This window comes from Sminthopsis crassicaudata, chromosome 6 (genome assembly GCF_048593235.1).
Source record: "Sminthopsis crassicaudata isolate SCR6 chromosome 6, ASM4859323v1, whole genome shotgun sequence".
Taxonomy (NCBI): Eukaryota; Metazoa; Chordata; class Mammalia; order Dasyuromorphia; family Dasyuridae; genus Sminthopsis; species Sminthopsis crassicaudata.
This window is the reverse complement of record NC_133622.1, coordinates 103014775-103039684: the sequence shown is the minus strand read 5'-3', so window position 1 is coordinate 103039684 and position 24910 is coordinate 103014775. Positions and strand designations below refer to the sequence as shown.

At 35.2% G+C, this 24910-nt stretch overlaps 1 protein-coding gene across 21 annotated transcripts in view; it reads right to left on the bottom strand.

The window, feature by feature from the left end:
* Nucleotides 1–24910, bottom strand: part of TENM3 (teneurin transmembrane protein 3) — a 3351339-nt gene that overhangs the window by 198288 nt on the left and 3128141 nt on the right. For all 21 annotated transcript variants that reach the window (XM_074276236.1, XM_074276245.1, XM_074276241.1 and 18 more), the window contains one exon: nucleotides 14385–14623. In XM_074276236.1, the coding sequence (XP_074132337.1) occupies nucleotides 14385–14623 (239 nt within the window). The remainder of the gene's footprint in view (nucleotides 1–14384; nucleotides 14624–24910) is intronic.

Sequence of the window (24910 nt, the reverse complement as noted above, 5' to 3'; positions counted from 1 at the left end):
GGGATTATTAAATACTCTAAGGAATGCATGATTTTTCTTTAGTCCTTTCCCTTGAAATCAAACTCCTTTTGTCTTTTTTATGGCTGTCATGTTTGCAGTTAACACCAATATTCTCCTTTTGTTATGTGGCTAGGAATGATTGTATGGTAATAATCACAACATTAAATATTTAAAGCTGGAAAGGTCTGATTCTCTCTATTTTACAGATGAGGAACCTATGTCAGAAAGAAATCACTTCAGAAAGCTGAAGTCACATCGTCACATGGGTAATAGGTAACATAGTCAGAAATTGTATTCAGGAATTCTGGCTTCAAATTCTACCCTTTTCCCACTGCATAATGTTGTCTCAAATGAAAGCAATAAAAAATGTGGTGAATGTAAATAGTGTGCAGAAAACCACACATCTTCAAGGATCTATCTGACCAGAAAAAGGAAGTGAATTGATCATGTAATGAGAACATGATAATAAAAGAGATAGTTCATGACCTTCTCTGATACTCTTGAGCTAATAACAGAAACAAGGAAAGGACTCCAGGGCAAATATGTGTGCCTAATGAATGCTATACTATTGGATGCACACAAGAATCCCAGAAGTTAAGAAAGAAATAGAAATCAAAGTTCTAAGTACTTGCAAGTCTGTAACTAGTACACAAAGCTGTTTCTGGGCAGGGAGGTGATTAATCAAGCAATGGGTGACCTTACTAAAATTAACCTTCATGACAGAAGGTCTCTTAGATGCTATAAAGTTCCACTATTATCTAAAAAAGCATCCTATATCATAAGCTTCTACCTGTCATCTTATCCTTATATGGATGAGTTAATCTCAGAGAGTAAGTGGCCCTAGGAATCCTTGGGCAAACCGGTATCTCCTCTATTGCTGATGCTCTCAGGACTTTTGACTCTACCCAAGTAAGTGGAAGAATGAAGAGTGGTACTCTTGGGATAAATAGGAAAGTTTGGAAAAAGCAAGCTTAGGGAGAAAGATGTCTTTAGGATATGTCAAGTTTGAGTTACCTATGGGTCTTGCAAGTGGTGAAGAACTAGAGCTCAGTAGACCATTGAAGGCTAGACAAATTTGGTACTATATACATAGAGATGGGAGAATGTAGAAGAGAATAGAGAGTCTTGTACAGAGTCTAGGAGTATAGCTACACCTAATTGGTACACATAAGGGAGGATAAGCTAGAGAAGGTAACTTTAAAATTATACATGTAAGGAGAGAATCAGTAAAGTAAATTGTTATAAAAATCTAGAAAGAAGGGTACTCAGGATCAGGCAGTGGTTAACAGTAAAAAGCTATAGAGCAATCAAGAAAGATGAAGACTAAAAAAAGACAACTGCATTTAGTAGTAAATTAAAAATCATAGGTATCTTTGGAGACAGCAATTTCAGTCTACAGATATGATTGTGTTACTTTTATTATTACTCCATTGTAATATTATTTTTGGCTGTCATTAGACTAGGGAAAATATATATTTTTAATATATGGATATATATATGGATATATTCACATATGAATATGATGGAAAATTTTGGAGAGAATAGGGTAATAGGGAATGTGCTAGCAAGGGGGTAAACATGACCTGGATACATTTGATTGACAACACACAGATTTTCCACTGGGGTAATAACATCTTTATGATAATCATTTGGCTAAATCAAGTTTTATTTAACCTAGATGGCAGCCAAAGCACATTTAAGTTGGGTCTGGTTTTTGAGATGTCATCCTGTAGTGGGAACATAGTCTACTAACTTGTGGCTTACAGTGTTCTGCTGGGGAATGACCTTAATTAGCTTTTCCTTAAGTCAACCAGAGCTTATGTAGGGCACCCTCCAGGGGATAGGAAGAGAAACTATGCTTATGGAGACTTATGGATTAATAGCCAAGAGCCAACTTGGGATCTCAGACTAAGTATTTAACTTCTGACTTACAGCACTGTTCATTGTTATAGTTTTAAAAGAAAGTGAGGGAATGTAATGGTAGTCAAGGGGTTAACTTACAGGAGAAATAACAGGAGCCTGGAGTGGGAAAAATAATGAAGGGATGGGAGGGAGGTGGTGAATAGGGAGCTGGCCCAGGTTCAAGACTTTTTGAAGTTTTAGAACTTAACTTTGGTAGCTGAAACTTATCTTAAAGGCCATCTAGCTTTATTTTTGAGGGATGTGGTGACTATTTTATCTCAAGAAATACAAGTATTAAAGAGAAAGAAGACTGGTAGCCTGGAGAATCAGATTCAAGGATAGAAGTGTAGGCCCAGTGGCTGAAAATCTCTCAGACTCTAATAAAAGTCCGTTATTTGAGTAGAATTGAGGAATTAGGTAATGTCTTAGAATGTTTTGGGAATGGGGGAAAAAGGGATGTACTACTGTGTGTATGAAAGCTCCATATATTTGGGAGGGGTACAGTTTGGTCATGCTGTATTCTATTAGCTTGTTGTACATCATTGGTATTTAGAACTACTACTATAAAATAAAAATGTCTGGATAAATTAATATTTCCTCTATTTTATTTCTGACATTGGAGAAACATAATAGAGGTACATTTAATATACATTCTATATACATCTTCCTACAAATCATAGTATTTATGAATGTGGAAAATGGAACCTTATTTTCAATTTTAAAATGTTTTTTCTTTTTAAATTTTGATTAGGCTCTGTGGATATAATTCTTAAAGCATACTTCCCACATGTCATCACAAGAAATGGGCAGACATCAAGGAACATTTAATTTAGTATATGATTATTAATTTGAGATGAAAGGAGGTAAATACCAAAGTTCATCTGGATATAAACAAAAATATGGTGATTTAGAGAACTTAAACCAAAAAAGAAATATCACTGATTTTCCCATCACTTCTTTGCTTTTTCAGGAAACATATATAACAAATCTTATATTGTGACTCATTTATATAAAATCATTGAGAATGGATTTCTGGGACACCTTTAGATTCATGTAAAAGAACCATATTTCCTTATGCCAACATTTGTTAGAAACCTGGAAGATCAAACATCTCCTTTGTGATAAATTAGTAGTACATAACTGAAGTTGTTGATAAGGGATGACCCAATTTTCTAGTTCTTAATCCACATTCTCTGAGGCTAAGTGTAGTACACTGAAAGCCTTTAACATTTTTGGCTAATGCATAATATACAAAAAGTTTTTTTTTCCTCATAAAATAAAAAAGGAATAAATGAGGTTTTTTTGTTTTGTTTTGTTTTGTTTTTTGTTTTGTTTTGTTTTAATGTAAAGGCAAGAAAGGAGATAAACAGAAGGGCACATATACCTCCAAATTATTTTGTGATGCAAATGGATGAGAATTACTGTATTGTAGGATCATAAAGATCTTGCTCACCCTGTTGAAGGTCAAGAGACTGATTTTTTTTTCTACTTCTGAATCTTTTCCCATATTCAATAAAGATGTTTGTGATAAATTAATTTCTTAAATCCCTTGAAATCTATCAAGTCTTTTTTAACCTTATGAATGCCAATTGCTATTTCTTTAGCTCTTCTCTGTACAGATCATTTCTCACTGAACACTCTGCTCTCAGTACTACTCATGTAATAGCAAATGACATATGCAATGCCAATTAAATATTTATGCCACGTAGCATTGAAATGGTAAATATTGTATTATGCTTTGCACTTGGCATCAGTCAGGAGATTTTTCCTTACATTATGAACAAATGATAGCCTAAAACAGAGAAAACATTGCTGTATTTCACAAGCTATGTGACAAGTTGTTTATGCCCAAAACATCTCGGATTTACTTGACTTTAAATGGAGGAGTTTAAAAAATATTATCGTTGAATGCTTTGCAATTCTGATAGTTTCTGACCAAATCTGAGAGGGTAATGGCAGCATCTTTAAAATCCTTATATTATTATGTATTAACCACTTCAGCATATCTACAATCAAGGCAAGGTTAAAATATAATATACATACAAAGAATTTGTGGGGAGTAGTGATGCCAGATTGGTATAATTTTCTCCTATATATATATATTCTATTCATATTCTCTCTGTTATGTCCCCTCCTTTCTTTCTCCTTTCTCTCCCTTCCTTTCTTCCTTCTTTCCTTCTCACTGGGCCTTCCCAGTTTACCCAAACTGGAAGAACAGTAGCTACTCATTGGTTTTATCCAGATACCAACTGTCTGTAAAGCTTTTTTTTTTTTGTATTTCCTTTTTGGGCCAGCCAATCCAGTCCTCCTTTGCTGAGTGATAGTCTGCTACTCTCAGGGCTCATCATATGATGTCAAACATTGTGTATATATCTGATCAATTTTAGCATTACTGTGAAACTCCTTATCTTCAAATGATACACCAGCCCTAATCACCCCAGCAGTAAACACTACAGATATGCAGACAGATATGCAATTCAATGTCACTTATTTTTACAACTACAGTGGTACAATCAAACCAGTGAATAGACTTTTTAATCCTGAATTTAAAACAACCTATAATCTCAAGCAAACCCTTATCAAAACAATATAACCAAAAAAGTAACAATTCCCCTGTTTAGGAGTTAAGTCTACATTTTCCCCCTCTTTAACAGTTTGAATTAAAAAAAAAAAAAACTTATAATATGAGTCTGTGGAGTATCCTGTATTGATTACAATTTCAGTTAAAGAGTAACTGTCTGCACACAGTACTTATGGGGTGAAGTGCTGAGCTTGGAGTTCCAATCTGGCCTCTGATACTTATTATTTATGTGCCTCTGAACAAGTCACTAGATCCTATTTGCCTCAATTTCCTTAAGTGTAAAATGAGTTGGAAAAAGAAATCCATTCCAACATCTTTGCCAAGAAAATAATAAAAGGGGCCACAAAGAGTTGGACATAACTGAAAAACGACTTTAGTAGTTTTGCATGGTTAATAGATAATATCAGTGCAGGCTGTCTGTAGTCTCAACATGTGTTTCTAGATATAAGATTTCACTTGTACAGATTATATCTCTTTATAAGAATGAAGAAAAAATAAAATACTATTAAGAAACGAATGAATAAGACAATAACAGCACCAAAAGCAATAGAAGGCAATTGCTTAGCATTAGTTTTCACCCTCTTTTTTCCCCACTCAAGCTGGTGGATATAAGATTTCAGAATTACAGAATGTAAAGGCTAAAAGATGCCTTAAGAGAAATAAATGTACTAGGTCTGTATCCCAAAGAGTTAAAATACAAAAAGAAAAGGATCTATAGGTACATAATTATTTATAATAGCTCTTTTCTGGTGGCAAAGAATTGGAAATTAAAGGGATGTCCATCAATTGGAGAATGACGAAACAAGCTATTGTATACGATTTGTGCTATAAGAAATGATAAGCATAATGTTTTCAGAAAGAAAAAAAAAACTTGAGAAGACATACATGAACTGATGCAAAGAGAAATGAACAGAAGCAGGAGAACTTTATTCACAGTAACAGCAATATTATATGATGATTTACTGTGAATGACTTAGCTCTTCTCAGCAATACAATAATCCACGACAGTTCTGAAGACCTCATGATGAAAAATGCTTTCCATTCTCACAGAAAGAATTGATGAATGCAGATCTATATATACTTTAAAAATCTTTCCTTTTTTTCTTTTTACCTATGTTTTCTTTCATAACATGACTAATATGGGAGAAAAAAGAGAAGTAATGTGGTACCATGGAAAAGTCTTGAGTTCAACTTTTGGAACAAACTACAGCTTCCTTCCTTACTACTTTAGATAAGATTTAAAGAGTTTCAGTGATTTAATTCTGTATCTATAAAAAAAGAGATTTGGATGAAACCATTAAGGTCCCTTCCAGTTCTAATCCTATGATTCTGTGATCTAGTCCAATTAACATCAAATGTTAAAGTTGAAGAAAATAAGGAAGGCAGAGAAAGTGACTTACTACAAAGTTATTAAGTGGAACAAATAGTCACTGTCTCTTTGTCTTTCTCTGTCTGTGTCTGTGTCTGTGTCTCTCTCTTTGTCTTTCCATCTCCCTGCTTCCATTTCTCCCTATTTCTGTCTCTTTCTGGCTCTGTCTCTTATTTCTCTCTCTGTCTCTCCAGTTCCCCGTCTATGTCTTCCAAGTCCTTGATTCCTTAGCTAAATGCTTATTCCAAACCATTCCATCATGTGTCAAGTGGTATCTAATCTCTTTAATTTTTGTCTTGCAAGAGAAAAGCAGTGTCTTTGGAGCCTAAATTCACCTAGGTAGGTTCAGGCTACCTGCTGTGACATTTAGACTTCATGTTTCCCCTAAGAATAAAGTAAAATTAATACTTAGACCAAAGTCTTTTTTGTTTCCAAGTTTTGCATATGTGCAATACACACATGCATATATAATATAAAACAAGCAATCCTTTCTAGAATAAGCTTAGATCAGATTAATATGAAAGTTCTACTACTGTCTCAGTCAAATATATTTTGTACATGTAATTCAACTGTTAAGAGTTAAGAGAAGAAACAGCAGTGAAAAATGGCATGTAATTCATTGCTTAGTTGGGTTCTATAACCTAATAAAAAAGTCCTTTTATTACAAAGACATGTCAAAAGAAGAAAAAAAGAATGTCACAACATTTTATTTTGCCATATATATTTAAATGGTTGATTTCTCATGAATAGTAAAGGACTGGCATATGTTTTCCTTTTGACCCTCATCCACAGATAAATGACTAATACTATAATCAATTTCAAGGTACAGAGAGAGGAAAAATGTTCATAAAATGCAAATAGACATAGAAATGGGACAGATAAACTGCTAAGGAATCATGACTGCAATGAACATGGATTGGAGAGGATATGTTTTTGCCATATCTAAGAAATGCTTCTGTTGTTAAACAGCCTTTTTAGCCGCTGCACAACAATATCTATTTCAGGAACTAGTTTATTTCAGCTGTCTAAAGAAAATGAGAAGCCAGAATTTATATCTTTTGTTCTTAAAGATTAATCAGAATATTAAAACTGCTTGTAGTACGGAGGTTGATAACATTAAGGCCAAGTGTTAGTTACAATAATCCTACGTGGTTACTGATCATTATTAGCAATAGTGTTAACTCAATCCCTAAATTACAACTACAGAATAACACCCGACAAAGTAGAAGATACCAAAGGATTGCATAGTAAAAGAAGGAATGATCTGGGAATAAGAATATTGTGCAATATGCATTCAGCTTTGCGACCATGGACAATGCATGGAACCCATCTAAGCTTCAGTTTCCTGCTCTATAAGAGGGTGTTATAATAACAGTTCAAATCATATGGTACTTTGAGGTATTCAAAGTGCTTTCCTTACAATGCTCTTGGAGGTGATAAAATATTAGCTCATTTTTTTGAGGATGAAAGTGAGGCACAGGGAGATTAAGTCGTTTGTTTAGTGTAAGGTAACTATTAAGTTCAAGTCTCCTGATTTGGACACCAGGATGATCAAGCTGCTACCCCATCCTACAATGCTTTATAATACTTCCTTTTACGAAAGTCATTGTTGAAAGAAAAGCTCTCTGTAAGCCTTTTAGTGATACAGAATTGCAAGTTCTTATTTAGAACTAACCACTGGGGCAAGAATACAAAGAAAATACTTCACAATATTTTCTAAAAATTCATTCTCTCTTTCTTGTTAACTGCCTCTCTTTCCCTCTCCTGTTCTGGTTCTCTGTCCTTCTCTCTTTGTGTTTGTGTGTGTCTCCTTCCTTTCTCCAACTCTTATTTTGTGATGTCAAAGAGGGAAAATGAAATTACCTCTTATTGCTTGTCATTATTTTTAGTTTGTCACGATAGCTGTTATATTGGCATGAATCTGGAATAAAATTACCCTGTTGGCATTACTTCCACCATGATTTTGTTAATTTTGATACCAGATTAATTAATATTACTATAATTCAGTTTGGTAAATAGCAATGATTAAATGCCTCCCCTGCATGAAACTCGACTAGCAGTGGAAGATAAAAAAAAAAAATAAACCCTAACTCAAGGACTTCTCCCATCAGGGAGTTCAAAATAATACTGATTCTTACATGCTAAGAGTTAGATTGAAGAGTTTCTTCTTGTCATTAAAACTAAGACTCAGTTTCCCTATTTGTATAAAAAAGTTGTGTGATGGGAAGAGGAGACTAGAGTATCTCAAAGATTTGTTCCAGCGCTAACATTTTGTAATTTTACCATTCTAAATATTTGTGTTAGAATAGCAATATCCAATTTTTCTATATCATAATAACTGTGAGTTCATTTTCACCTATTCCCTTAAATCATCAGAAAATGAAGCAAGGAATTGGGCCCTGGATTCCTGCTTTCTTCATTACAGGGAGCAGTAATAATAAGATCAATCACACAGAACAAAAAGTCCTCTTCTCTCTACTTCTGTTCAAGGCACATAGATGCTATTGCCTTTGACCAACATTTTTCCTTCTTGAGTTTTAGTGAACAGAAATAAGAAGGACAATGGATACATTTCAGGGCTCAAAAGATTGAAATGCTCTAAATCCTGTATTTCCTGTATTAATGGTACTTGACACTGTGCTTTATGTGAAGGGTTAGGAATTAGCAACATGCTCACTTTTGAAAAGTATGCTGAGTTTCAAGGTACCCTGCAATGTACTGGAAAATTATTTTCTTACATAACAATATCCTAGTACTTTTGAAAGTTAATAGGGCTTAATAGTTTGCCATACTAATTTATCCTCAACCCTACTATCACCTCCTGCTACAGTTCCAATTTTCCTTCACTTTATTACATATTTAGAACGAGGAAAGACATTTTCAAGGAAATCTGGTTCAAATCCCTCATTTTGCAGATTGGGAAAAACAAATTCTGGGACAGTCAACATCACAGAAGTAGTAAATCTGAGATCAGAGATGAAGATTTCTGATTTTAGATCTTAAACTCTTTCTTCTGGATAGCTAAGTGACACAGTAGATAAAGCCCCCAGGTCTGAAGTCAGAAAGACTAATCTTAATGAGTTCAAATCTAGTCTCAGACACTAGCTGTATGACTCCAGAAAAATTACTTATCCCTATTAGCCTCAGCTCATCATCTGTAAAATGGAGGAGATGGCAATGGCAAATCACTCCAGTATTTTTATCAAGAAAATCCCAAGTAGGATCATAAAGAAGTGGACTCAACTGAAAAAGATCAAACAGCCACTACCCTCTCTTCCACATGGCTTTACTACCAAACTTTTCGAAAACTCAGTCTACATTTGCTGCTTCCATGCAAGATTTCTTACAATCTGGTTTGCCATCCTATTGCCCTAAGTGAAATGGATAATTTTCTCTCTAGTCACTCGTGCTTTCTTCATTGTCAAAACTGATGACCTGCTTTTAAAAACTTCTCAAATTCTTTGATGTTTTGTAACTTTCTTTTTCTTTTTCCTTTTGGTGTTTTCCTTTTTGATAATCTCTCTTCTCTTGGCTTCTGAGATACTGCTCTTTTGGTTCTTCTCTTACTTTTTCGACTAGTCTTTCTTCATTTAATTTTCAGATTCCTTTACTTCATTCTGCTCCCCTAAGTGTGGATGATATCAAGACTCTGTCCTTGGCCCACTCTCCTCTTTCAATTCTCTTCCTAATTTCCTTCCCTTCATTTATTTGAATGGATTGAATATCCTGTTTGGATAATTACCTATCTTCAGCTTTAGTCCCACCCTAGTTCACCTAGTCTTTTCTCACCCTAGTGCCACATATTTGAACTTGTTATGGGCTCTCCACTTGTGTGTGTGTGTGTGTGTGTGTGTGTGTGTGTGTGTGTGTGTGTGTGTGTAATATTTAACTGACATGAGCCAGCTTAGTGTCAGAACTTTTGATCTGGATTCAAGAAGCCCTGAGTTCATATCCAGACTCTGACAAGCTCTGTGACCTTGGGCAAGTCCCTTAACTTTTGCTTGTAGCTTCTTCATATGTAAAACGGGGATAATAATAGTACCTGCCTTTCAGGATTGTGATAAGGATAAAGGGAGATAATATTTGGAGATTGCTTTGCAAAATCTACAGCATTAAAGAAATATTAATTATTATCACTGTTATTATTGGTATTACTATAATGGATCTATATCTCCCCTCTAACGTCAGTTTTTATTTTTTAAAATTCCATTTTTCCCAATTTCCCAATTTTGGCTCAAAACTTTACTATAATCTTTGACTTTTGCCATGCCTTTACACCAATCAATTTTCCAGTTCTATTAATTCTATTTAGGCAACCTTCCTCAATCAAACCTTTGTACTCCTATTTTCAACTTCCTAATTCATTTATTATTTCTAGTTCTGCCTCCCTCTCCTCTCTCTTCCATTTATCCTAGGAAATTGAGGTCCTCTGACTCCAAATTCATGGCCCTATTTCACAGAGTATGGCCTCCTGGTTTATTTTCTTTTGCATAATTGCTGAATGGAATTTGTACATATAAAAATAGAAGTTGTAAAATAATTGGTACATCCATTATATTGCTTTATTTATTACTTATCAGCTATGATGTTTCATCTTGCTCATCCTCCACAGCTAAATCCAAAGGAGAAGGGAGCTGCTTCTAATGTCCTGGGGGAGCACCATTTGATAGAAGTGATATATTAATGCTCTAGCCATCAGCTCATTGCAGCTCCCTTCCCTGTTGGAAAGGGAAGAAGAAAATGGTGGGAGATAAGCTATTGGAGAGAGTGGCCCATTACTTTGGGCTGCCTTATTTATCCCCTGGTATTAACTTTATAAATGAAGAAAGAATGAAGGAAGGAAGAAGTAAAGAAGGAAGTGACAGAGGCAAAAATCTCAGATAGAGTCCCTCTTCTCACAATGGCCACAGTGCTTTTCTTCAGATATCTGGAGGTTAATCTGGTTGTGACATATCCTACTGATCCCCAGGACTGATCTGGCTGGTTAGGCACTCTTTTCTTTCCTTTCTGCTTCACATATGTTCCCCCAAAAGCCAAAGGCTTTGCTGAAGTTGACTATGTTCAATAGAGGAATACTTTTCTGTCATCAGATATAAAAAACAACAACAAAAAATCCCCCCAAAAATTATTATATAAAAGGCATCACATGCTAATAGAAAAGGAAAAAAAAGATTTACTTTTATATATTCTTTCCTCTAGAACAAATGAGTTAATAAAATTGTTGAAAACCCCTTTGATAATTAGGATCAGTAATCAGGAATAACAACATGAGCATTAGATTAATCAGAATCACTGAGCCATAGGCTGGCCTCTGCCAGTTACCAGCTACACAAGCTTGGACAAGTCAGAGCCTTTATTGAGCTCCAACTTCCCTGTTCCTTGAAAAAGGGTAATAATAAGTCTATTACTTCTTTCTCACAGGTATGGTGAGGATCAAATAAAATGTGTGCCAAGTATATTGTAGAAAGGATCAAAAAGTATATCAGGGATGAAGTAATTTAAAAATAAAATGTATGAAATTTTAAAATTTTAAAAATTTTAAAGAAAGTTTATATATAGGTAAGTTAAAATTGGCTTTATTTCTTATTCTGATTGAGCTGTTTATCTGTGTAAGAAAGAATAGTAAGAACATGGATTGTCGTATTTGGGAAAGAAGAAAGGATTTGTTTTTCATTTTGTAGGTCAAGTGTTCACTTTTGTTATGTTTGGATGCTTTGGGAAATAAGATATGGGTCACAGAAATTATAGAGATATATCTAGACAAAAAACTTCTAATAGGGAAATATAATACATGATATTTGTCATTTGTACACACTTAAATTTTTACTTTAAAAAATCTGTGATTCCAAATTCTGTCAAGAGACCAGACACCTCTGTATTTAGAAGAAAGAATTACGAGTTTCTGTGGCTCAAAAATTTTTATCAATGGCCACTTTTGTGGTGAAGAGGCTTTGCAAATTTAGCAACACTGGACTTTTGGCAACCAGAATATAACTCATTGCCAAATCCATACTAGAAGCAATCCCCACTTTGATATATCCAATTAGACACTGCACTTCAGTGGCAAAGCCTTTGAGAGCCCAGGGTCACCCCCATGTGATCTTTCTGGCACTAATTTCAGAACTAAAGAGGACATTTAGACAGCATGAAGGAAGGGGTAAATGAGGGAGGAAAATTTTTTCAGTTAGAATGAGGTATTGGAGTAAGGTTTCATTGGAAGTTCACATGTATGTATGGATCAAAGTGTACAAATCTTTTGAGACAATGGATGAGGTAATGGATTTGGCAATGTTATACAGTGGGAAGGCCCTAGTCTGGAGAGCATGATATCTGGGTTCTAATCAATGACATCAATCATGTCATCTTGATTATTTTGGACCAAGATCTCCTTTTTCTATAGGAGGAAGGGTTTGAATTACATTCGCTTATGGCTCTAAAAGTCTAGATTTCTTTAGAAGTCTAAATTTTTATGCTCTGATTTCAATTATTCAGGGGAAATATCGCAACATTTCTGCAAGCCAGTACTATTCATGGATGGCACAATACAATACTGTATGATTGCTTTAACAACTGCCTTTTTTCTTGAGTTCTGATCCTTTCTTTTCTAGCTTTCTCTAGTCTCTTTCCTAAAGAATATCCTGTTGTTTAAGGACTAAGCTTTTGACCCATAAGAGTTAATACAGTTCCTGAAAACATCTATCTTAAAACTAGAGAAATAATTTAGGCACAGGAACAATACAACTCATCAAAGAATGATGAAATTATTCCATATACATCCACATAGTGATATTAGGCTGAGAAGGATTTCCTGGAGAATCATATAATCCTTTGAAAACTAATATCTGTGCAGTTTCTACCATAAAGAGAACTGTTATAAACATTTTAGAACACATAGATTATTTTGCCCATCAACTGGGGAATGGATGAATAAGTTATGGTATGCGATTAGGTTGGAATACTACTATTATGCTATAAGAAATGATGGGCTCAGTGATATTAGAAAAACATTGGAAGGCTTGCACTAAATAATGAAGAGCAAAATTAGCAAAAGAGAATACTGTATAAAGTAATAGCAATATTGATTTTTTAAAAATATGAAGAAAGCCATCATTTGCATCTAGGGAAAAGATGGATAAATAGAAGTATGTATAGAATAATTTTACATACATACACTTACACTCATGTATATATGTGTGTGTCTGTGTGTGTTTGTGTATCTATACATTTATCTATACTTATTTGTGTCTAATGGCAGTTGTCTGAAATAAGAGGGCGGGAGGGAAGGGAAAAGAGGAGAAAAAAAAGAAATTTGCATGATTATTTTATTGTGTATTTAAAAGGAATAGCAAGTTGTATATAGTGAATTTGCAGTTTCAATCATCTTTTTTATTGTACTATGTTATGGAAATGCTTGTTTTACTTCATTAATTAATTTTTTTTTTAAACTTGAATCTGCATAGCTAGCTTTTTTTTTCTTCATGGGACACATACTATATCAATCTGTGCTATGTCTTTGTGAACACTGTTAGCATTTTAAAGCAGTAAGTGCTTTCTCTCACTTCGAAGCAGGACAAAAACTATTTTAATTTCTTATATTTCAGAAACAATTCCTAATTTGTTATGTTCTCTGGCATGTTGTGAAATGGTTAAGTCATATGACTATGTGCAACTTTCTACTAGTAGTCTGCATTACTTGGATTACTTATTAAATGAAAAACATGATCAATACTCCATCTTCAAAGATGAAAAAATCCACATATGTGAATGAATCTATAATCCATTCATTGTTTTATGGGCCTGAAACCCTCTAGGGAGTGTTCCTGAGTGCTGGGTGATGGCCCTGAGTGATGAGCTTTACATTTAGATTGCTGAGTTAGCTGAAAGATGTGTGATACCACAAGTAGGCAGAGAGTTCCCTACTGACTATGCAGCCATGGAGATTCCTGTCTGATGTATATTCCAGCAAAGGCATGAAATATTTTGTGTGCATGAAATGTAACAGAGATACACGCTTTCATTAGTGATATGCCAAAAAAGCAGAAATGTTTTTAAATGCACTGAGAAAGGCTATGCTTTATTAGGAAAGAAGGAACAAGAGAGAGAATGAGAGAGAGCAAGAAACAAAGAAAGAAAGAGAATTCTTCTATTTATCTAAAATTCTTGAAATTTAATGAAAATTCTTTGTGATTTATTCAGCATACTTAGCCAAATTCTAACACCTCATTCAGAACTATAATCTCTTGCTATGCTGTGGGGCAAAGTAAATATATAGATTAAATCACTAAAATAGCATTATGGATCTCCTGATTTACAGTCACAATACAGCTAGGTCCCGATTAGTGTGAATAATGGCTCCCCACATTCTAAATGTCTTCATGTATTAAAATCACACTCTTTGAACTTATATAAAATATGGTCACTGGTTCCAGCTCAGTGATAATACAATGTATGAATTTGAATAATATGACTTTCAGGAGATTCATTATCTGTACTAATTGAGACCTAGCCTTAATCATAAAAATGGAGACTTACCTATAAAGTATGATAGTAGTATTGCCAGGAGCACAGATACTCCTACAGCACAGAGGGCAGTGCATTTCCAACTACAGTATTTTGAAGACTTCTTGAATTTAAAAGCACTTCTTGATAGGGTGTTTCTAGGTAGTGGCCGAGTAGGGGGGGAATAAACAGAGCCAGATGCCATAGTGTATCCTGGTGTGGCAGTACTGAACAGTGGCGTCGTCCCTGTTCCTGTTTTGAATAGGAAATGCCTGTGAAAATGAAAAAATATCACTGTAAGATACAAGGACGTAAAACTAAGACACAAGTTGCTGAGATATCTATATCTTTATAGATACATAGATAAATATGAGATGATAAAGATATCTATATATAGCTATGTCTACGCAGATACATCCATCTACAGAAAGCAATATATATGCAGATATACCTATAAAAAACAAAAAGTGAGAAGATATCTAGCTACTTTTTTGGGTATATCTAGAATATTGATAGATATCTCAGGAGATATATCTATACCCACATATCTCCTTTTTTTCCCCCCTTTTACATGATCTATATAGTTCATAGTATATAAAAAGATGATGAATGCTAATAAATATTCTTAAAGACAAAGCAATACGTATCTCTTAGATACATCCCTTTCTCTGCATTCACAGAGTTACCACCCTAGTTTTACCACCCTGAGCTCTCTACAGGGCTTGAGAATTAGATACAACAGCCTTTGAGGAAATCTGTCCAATTCATGTCTCCCCCACTCTTCTACTCTCCATTCCGTTGCCAAGGTGAACTTCCTGAAGTACAGATCTGACAACATCATTCTCCCCTAATTAATAAATTCTAGTGACTTCTTATTACCTTCAGGATCAAATATGAAGTCCTCTCTGTGGCATTTAAAGGCCTTCCCAAATGGCCAACCTACTTTCTACCTTTCCATGTTAGACTTTTGTTCATATACTTTATAATTGAGTAACCAGGTTTTCTCACTGCTCCTGAAAAATGGTGTTCCAACTCTTGAAATTATGTTTTTTTGGTTGATTGCTTTTAAAGAAGGAATGCTTTTCCTTCTCATTTCTCCTTCCTATTACTTCTCCAGCTTCTATGAAAACTTAGCTCAAATATCATCTTCTGTAAGAGGCCTTTTCTGGCCCTTCCTTTCACTTCCTGCCTTCCCTGAAATTGCCTACCCCTTTCACTGTTTGTGTGTCTTATTGATAGATACTTGCAGAAGTGTTTATTTGTAGATATCTATGTAATATATATATATATATACATACATACATACATATGTATATGTGCAAATAGATATATATCCAACATATGCACAATAGGTTTGAAGGTATATATATATATATATATATATATATATGTATGTATATATGTGTCATATATGCATATGTACACAGTATATATCTATATCTATCTGGTGCATGTATATGTAGTACTTGCATAGTTTGAGGCTATTTCCCCTGTTAGAAGATTTCTGCTTTACTTTGTATCCTTAGTACCTAGCACAGTGCCTGGCATAATAAACTCTTTCTCTTGCTTTTCTCTTTCTTCCTTTCTTTGAGTTTTTTTTTTTTAGAGAGACATTTAGGATTAAGGAACTTGTCCAAGATCATACTGTTAGTAAGTTTCAAGTATCTAAGACTGGATTTGAACTGGGGTCCTCCTGACTCCAGGGCCAGTGCTCTCTCCACTCTGCCACTTAGCTGCTCTCTAAGCACTTAATAAATGCTTATTGACTTGTTTCTCCTCTTTATTCTTTCCTCTCTCTTCTTCCCCCACTCTTTCTAGCTATTAGGCCCAACATTAAATTCCTCCTTCAATATTTTGTTGTGATTTAGAGCTCATATTAGGTTCTCAAAGGCTATGTATGGTAGAAAAGCAAAAGTGATAAGGTCCTAATGAACTATCAAGGTGGGCAGTATAGGCCTGATAATGGCCTACCTAAGCCCCCAGTGAATTGTCTTTTTGGCATAGCAGCTTACGAAAACTTTCTAAAATGTGGGAAGCAATCTGTAACACACAAATGAAATCAAGCATGCTTGAACATTACCTACTCAAGATACTGGACAAAGTATCTCCCACTGCTCTTAAGAGAAGCTATAGAGAAGTGAACTAAATTATAGCACATACTGTGCTGATTTGGAATGGACTATACTACCAGAGGTATTTAATCTATCCATGTAAACTAAGAGAAAGTGTGCTACAGGGCTCCATATGTAGGTAGTATACCAAAATTTTTATCATCAGTGATTTGGATGAAGGCACGGATAAAATGCTTATCAAATCTACAGATGGCACAAAGCTTGGAAGGACAGTTAGCACAATAGATGATATGGCTGCCAACCAAAAAATTCTCAATAGTCTGGAAATACATGATGAAAATGATACAATGAATTTTAAGAAGGATAAATATAAAGTACTATTAAGGGCATAAAAAAAACAACACCCTAATTACAGGATGGGGTAGGATATAACTAGACAATAGCTCCTATAGGAAAAATATTAGTAGACTGTAGTCTACTTTAATAGACTAAATCTGTCTCTAAAATTGTATATGTAATAGCCAAAGAGATAGCAAGGTTATAAGTTTCATTAACTGAATGAAGCAGTGTCCAGGTGAATGGATGAAGTGATAGTCATACCACATTGGAAAAAGTGTTAGTTTTAGTTCTGGCCATCACATTTTATGAAGGTCTCTGAGAGGCTGGAATGCAGTCAAAAGAGGGTGATCATGATGGGATAGGACTTGGGACTATACCATACAAGGATCCATTAACGGAAGTGAAGATGTATATGCAATAGGAGAGAAAAAAGGATTTCAAAAGCAGCTATCCTTACTGGTTTGTGAGGCTCTTGTATGGAAGAGACATTATAGTTGTTTTTATTTGCCCAGATCATAAATAGGAACAATGGGATAAAGTTATAGAAAGAAATATTTCAGTTCCTTATGAGGAAAAAAAAATGATTAGAACTGTCCCAACATAGAGGAGTAAAGTGTGAAAGGCAGTGAGTTGCTTATCACTGAAGGTCTTCAAGAGTAGCACCCATCAAGAGTAATTGAACAAGTTGTGGTGAACAATTGTGATGGAATACTGTTGTACTATAAGAAACTATTTGCTCAATGAATTTAGAAGTGCCTGGAAAGGCATGAAAAGATGAAAAGTGGCATAAACAGAACTAGAACATTGCACAGAATAATTGCAATATTGTTTTAAGAATGACTTTGAGTGACTGACATTTTGACTATTAAAAATACACAAATCAAAAATAAAAGACATATGAAGAAAGATGCTACCTGCACTCAGAGAAAGAACTGAGAAATATAAGTATGTATAGAATAATTTTACACACATATACATTTATGTACAAATACATATATATGTTTATACAATACACGTGTTACATAGTTTTATATATAGACATACATATACACCTATTTGTGTCTAATGGTAAGCATTTCTAGTATGGGGGAGGAGAGAAAAAAGGGAACAAAGAAATTTACATAATAACTGTCATGTATTTGGAGGAAATAGCAAGTCGTACATGGTACATTTGCAATTTCATACATAATCATCTTTTGTTTTTTAATTGTGCTGTGTTATGGAAATGCTTCTTTTGTTTCATGAACTGAAAATAAAATAAAAAATTTTATAAAGTGTTATTGGATGATGACTTTTCAGAGAAGTTGCAGAATGAATTCTGGCTTAAAGAGCCAGATACTTCCAGATAACTTCTGGAATCCTTTCCAACTCTGAAATGGAATGGTTCTAATCCTGGAAATGTAAAACTTATTCCTGTTCAGAGTATTCCAGTAATTCTTTATAAAAAGCTTTCAAAAACCATTTATAAGTCACAAAGCCTTAGACTGAGAAGGGACCTTAGAAGTCATTTAGTCTATTTTTGCACCTGACACATGAAGCTTTTTTTTTTTTTTTTTTTTTAAACACAAAATCTTGATTGAATGGTCACCCACTCTCTGCTTCAACACTTCTAGACTCAGGGAACTCACTCACTCATTTTCAGTTTTACCCTCAGATAGTCCTAACTGCTGATAATGTTTGTTGCTCAGTCATGCCTGACTCTTTGAGCCCACGAACCATATTTTCTATGGGATTTTCTTGGCAAAAATTCTGGAGCTATTTTCCATTTCCTTCTGCAGTGGGTGAAGGCAAACAGAGGTTAAGTGATCTACTTACAGTCACATAACCTAGTAAGGATCTGGGATCAAGTTTGAATTCAACAGTTCCTGACTCCAGCCCAATGCTCTATCCACTGAGCAATCTAGCTACCTCCTCGTGCTTAGATGAACAATAATCTGTTGTTTTTTTTTAACACAGCACCATCCACTCAGAGGAAATGAATATCATTCCTTTATAGTTACACCTGGCATTTAACACCTTCAGAAACACAGGCTTATGGAAGTCAACTCAATTATCTGCATGCACATTATCTATTCTGTCAATTATCTGAGGTAATATCTTCATCATAGATAGGCTTTCCTCTGTTCAACCCAGTAGTGTTGTGCATGGCCAAAACCTGTTTTGTGTCCCCAAGGACTGAAAATTCATTTTTACTTCTAATCTAAAAGAAGCATAATCAGGAAGATAAATCTGCTGGGAGGGGGGACTTAGAACATTCTAAATTATGCAAGTCATTTAATCAGTTTAGCAGTAGCAGCAAATGCCAATTTACTCTACTAGGCATTGTTGGGAATTCTAGGTAGAATTGAGCACTGACTCAGTTTCCAAAATCAGTACAATTTATTTACTTCCTGTCCACAGGAACAATATTTCTACTACAGGATGTTTTTTCTACTACAGGAAATGCTCCAATCTTGAAAGGCCAGGCATGATAATCTACTGTTTTTAAATGGGTTTCTTTGACCTTGTTTCTAATTTATTTTAATATAAATTTAGAGAGGTGAACTATTACTCCATGCCTTCATGGAAAAAAAAAACAAAACAGAATTTATAACAACTTTTGGTAACAGATTTTATGAATCAGATGCACAAGATTTTTTTCCCTTCTCTGTTCAAATGCCTGTCCACATAAATAACTGATTAGGTCTAAGTTTATAAAAACCAAATAAAACCTGGCTAGATTTTAAATAAATCTGAGTATGGGAAGGGAAAAAATGCTAAGAAAATTGAAAATAGAACTTTTTACACTGCCTCTAGGATGTGTGGGAAAGGATGGTTTTGATTTAGGAAGTTTATAAAAATTAAAAGGTTTTTATTTGTTAAATTTATCTACAAGTCCATCCATCTAAAACACTACAGTACGGATTCCAGTGTGGGCAATCATGCCGCAAAGTGTTTAAATAGATCAATATGTAAAAAAATTTATAAATACATATTAATTTTCATTTAGGTATACGATTGTCAGTCTTGGATTCAAAGTGGCTGGATGCCCATTTCCCATGAACAAAAAGTCTCTCCCCCTGAAATAGACAAAAAAAAGAACAATGACAGATGATGACTGATTAAAATATATCTTCTCTGCATGAGACTATACAAGTTTTCTCTTTTCCCCATTAACTCTGTAATTGACACTCTCCTCTCCCCCATGATCCTCCACCTTCTACTTTATAGTACATACAAGATTATGGGGCTTTGGGAATATGTATGAAATATACATCCCTATATATGGCGCAATATATATTAAATGTAATAAATACAATATATATTACATACGCAAATATATATATATCATATACATCTACAGTACATTGTGTGCGTAAGCATGCATATTACACACACGGATACTGATCAGCACGTGCATTTATCTGTACTTATCTAAAAATATGCATGTGTTGTTAAGACCTGGGACCCAGAGGTTGCCAGCCTGAATCCTGGCACTCATTTCCTCGACTTTTTAGACCATTTGGGGAATTTTTTAAAAAGTCAGCCCTTTGAGAAAAATTCCCCATTGTACAATACAAGTGGCAGCCTGTTTTCACGCCGAGCACAGCGGCCCGGGCTGATTTTTGTTCTGACGCTTCTAAGGACGGCCCATGTGCTGCCTGCCTGCAGTTCCTCAGCCATTTGCGCCAGCGTCCTCACTCTGGTGATGAACTAGCGAGGCGCACTTGAAGAGAGACTATCAGAGACCGAATGAGGAAAATCAATTTCAAAGCCCCGGAGCCAGCTGGTGCAGAAGGTCAGTGAACACTAACAGTTGCTCTGTGGCACCGGAATCTCGAGGGGGCTCCTCCAGTACAACAGCAGCCGCGCCAGACGACAGCTTTGCAACCGCGTGGCGTCATTAACTTGTATCGCTGTGCGGCAACAAAAACCAGAAACGAGTCGGATTACTCTGCATCGGGCACAATTAATAGTTGCTTTTTAAAAACAACAGCAAACGGAAAGACTCGCGGTGTGGCTGCTCCGCTTCCAAACCTCCCTTTTGATGCATAACCCCCTCTCTCTGCTCTGGCCCGTATTTCTGACTAAACGATATTTCCTTCCGGAGGTCATGTCACAGATTCAAGGAGGACAAAAACTGATCCCCCCCCCCCATCTTTTTTTCCTGTCCCCATCCCTGCCTTCTTGGTCACTGTAGTAATTCTGTTATCCTCTCCAACTGACAGACTTGGTATAATTTCCAATTACTCCTCTTTGTCCTCTTGCTTCCAGGCTGTCACTGAGTCCTTGATTCTTTTCTGATAGTGCCTTTTGCTCCCCTCCTTCCTTCAGGCAGGACCGCAACTTAGATTTTAATTTTGGTCCCTGCATTTCCTACCATCTCATCCCTTCTGGAAACACAAGAGAGAGCCATTATAGTGCAGGAGTTAGCGCGAGGTCTCGAAGGCATGTCCTCAGAATCCCGGCTCCCGCAACTTAATAGACAACTGAGTCTATGAGGGAACTCTTCTGAACCTCAGTCTGGCTCTCAAATGTGTGTAAACCTCGTCCTACTCTCCTCCTAGGTCGTTCCGGAGAAAATGATTTCAGATATATGAAAAATGTATAAACATAAACCTACATTCCTCTCATTCTTCATGTTACCTCGTTTTCTTTATTCAAGAAGTTTCTTTCCCATCCCCCAAGGATTCATTACACTAGTTAAACCTTTAGATCCCTCTTTTTAATCCTATTATCTATGGTAGAGTGACAAAAAGTAATGGTTGCTAAGTTCTTTCTTCTATGTAGGAGGATCTGAGGTAAAAGCTCACTTCTGACACTTGTTTCCTATGTGATTTTCAGCAAGTCACTTGACCTTTCACTGGGCCTTAGTTACCTCATCTGTAAAATTAGGGGGTGGGATTAGGTGGCCTCTGAACTCCCTTCCAGCTGTAGATAGAAAAACCCTTTATTTCCATTAAAGCCATTTCTCACAAAAGTGGCAATAGGCTACTTTCAACAAAAAAGCAATCAGATTTTTAAAAGTAACTTTTTGAGCCTTTAAATGCTTTGTCTATATATTTGTATTTCAACTGATGTATTTTAAATACTCCAATATCATTTATGTAAAATAAAACATTTGTCATAACAAGAGTTACTTGAAAATAATAAATCAGCATGCTACAGTCATTTAACTAATTCGTGCCTCACTTTCCTCTTCTGTAAAATGAGGATTTTAAAAAACCAAACAAATATAGCATGTAGCCTGTGGTCTAATAAAAAACTCTGGACTAACACGTTAGTACTAGGTCTCTTGCTGTGGTCATTTTCTTTTTTTTGGCTAACTGGATTTGCTCCAGGGAAATCTCAATGGGGTTGTCACTGGAGAGATTGCTTGGTTTAGATTCCTTCTAAAATTTACTCTGGGGAATTGCTGAATAAAACAATCCTCTTTCCATCTGACATTCACAGTCCAAGTAACTTTTCTCTCCAGGTAGGATTTACAGGAGCAATGTAGATTATCCTTTTCTTTCTCCAGGAGCCTTTTGTATCTGTAAATCTCCTTTCTATGGAAAATCTAATCCTTCAATTCACAAATTGGAAATTTGTGAACTTGAAGTTAACATAAAACAATTCCCAGAGCTGATATTGTTCATGAATTTCCTTTCTCTAAAGACCTCATTCTGATATTATGCTGCCTAGCAAATTAAAAATCTCCTCTACTCACATTGAATCTTGGAGTTCAGGAACATTATCCATGAGCTACCTTCTTGAACTGCAAGCACATGCTTGCCTTTGTCATGTGCTTCTGTTGCAAATCACCATCAATTGTTCTCCCTCCCTTCTCCCATTTAGTTGTACTTTGAAAAAGGCTAAGGAGTCTTGTCAAGCAATAGAGAGTGAAGTGGGCCAAGATGATCTCACAGCCTTTTTTATATACCATGGGTAAGTAGCTCTTCTGAAAGAGATCATCCTTCCTAAATTACAAACCTTCATTTTCCAGTATTCCAGCAATAAAGTACGAATAGGCATGTTCCCGTTCCATAGGGAGGTATCCCTCAGGCTCATTCAAGCATAAGACTGGGCCCTGCAAGCTCATCACAGTCAGTGAGATTTCAAGTGGCTTCTCTGTAATTTCCCTCTTACACATGTCACTTTTTTTTTTTTTAATAAATCTGTTCATATATTCCAGGCAGAGAGAACTCAGTATATGCAATATTGCAAAGCCATTTATCAACTTTCTTCCAAACTAGTCATTTAATACATCCATAATAAAACATATGTTCTCAAAAATTTTAACACTTAAACTAATAATCTGATAGAGAAACTGATATATCAAGGGGCTGTTGTGAAGAAAGTTACTTTGCAAAGTTAAAAGGTTATATTAATATGAGCTATTACAGCCAGTTATTATAAACAGGCATATAGCTCAGGGGATAAATTTATCTACATTGCCATGGCCAGGAGGTCATTTGTGCCTTTGAAGGCTAATCTGGAGGAGTCTGAGCTTGAAAGATCCCATCAAATAAGAGACCTCCTCCATAAAATCTCTTTACTAAGATGAGACAGACAACACCAGAGGATTGATCAGATTTGTTGCAACTCATAAAGATCATCTATGGAGGCAAGGAAGGGTAGGGAAAACCGTAGTCAAAAGTGATAGAAAAAGCATTCCCCAAGATGACATTATGGTTCATTGCAGTCTTCCTTGAATAGCTGAGTATATTTTACTTGTTCAGAATTGATGGGTATTCACACTGGTATAGGGGATTATGGGTGAGGATCTTCTTCTAAAACTTACTTACAGCTTCTCTGAGTTTTAGAGGTTCTGAGATATTAAGTGACTTGTCAAGACTCCACAGTTCCTGTGTGATTGATAGGACCTTTACCCCAGATCTTCTTATAGGTTTCACTTATAGAAGGGTTGGTTTATATTTCTAATTGTATCATGCAAAAAATTCTTATTCATTCATTCATTCATTCCTGGCTCTGTTCATTAAGCAATAATTCCTCTCTAGAGAACAGGTTAGGAAGACCAAAATAGAAAGTATTGTTTCCTGGAAAATACATAGTAACTTTTTTTCCAATCTTAATAAAGGTTTTCCTCAAAAGGAAGGAGAAAAATAGTCATATAAAGAACCATTTTATCAACTAAGTTAAGAAACTTTTAATCTCATTTAATTTCATAATTGTATATTTATAAGCTTTAACCATTTTAATTTTCTTCTAAGTTTTATTTAGAGCCCAGCACATCCTTAAGAGGCAACAGGCAAAACAAATGACTATACCTCTAAAAAGATGAGGTAATATGTGGCTATTATCACCATTATACGGTTGAAATTTAACAACAGTAGCCAGTGTATTAAGCCTGGTAAGATGAACATATTGTTTCCATTGTCTGATAGAACTGGTTGGGATAGAAAGTGTTTTTCTAACTGATGTAGCCTGACTCAAGAAGCATTTACTCCTTCCCTCACTCTATCTCCCTTCCTAACTGGAATATTAATATATTAGAGACTTTTCGTTTTCATCTCTTTCTTCCTGTTGTTTGCCAAAGAGATAATGTACATTAAATTAAAAGTTATCACATGAAACATATACAAGAGGATCCTGATGTTCATACTTCTGGTTCCATCTAAGCAACATTATCATAATTTTCCTGAAATGTAAGATATTTGAGGAAAATATCAGTTGGGCTTATTTAGATGCTCTGATTTCAAAATGGAATTACCAATAAGTTAGCATGGATGCTTTTGGTTGATTTTATAACATATTTAGATTCTAAGACTTTTAAATTTGGAAATATTTTGAAGCTTGAATTCCTTTTCATCTCAGCAGAATATGAATTTTAGGATTACAGACTTAAAGATGGAAGAATCTTCAGAGACCATCAGGGTTCTAACTCTTCACTTTATCAATGAAGACAATGGATGGGAATACTTTTTCTATCACTTTAACTATGATTCTCCACCCTCCCTTGCTTCCATGGATGGTCTTTATGAGTTGCAGCAAATGGCCAATTTACATATATAAAGGCTGGTCAATCCTCTGGTATTGTTTATATCACGTTAGTACAGAGATGCAGACCTCTTATTTGATGGGATCTTTCAATGGTTACATGGCTAGTATGAGCAGAGATTAGAACTTAGTTTTTCCTGACTTCAGGTCCAGCGTTCCATTCACAAT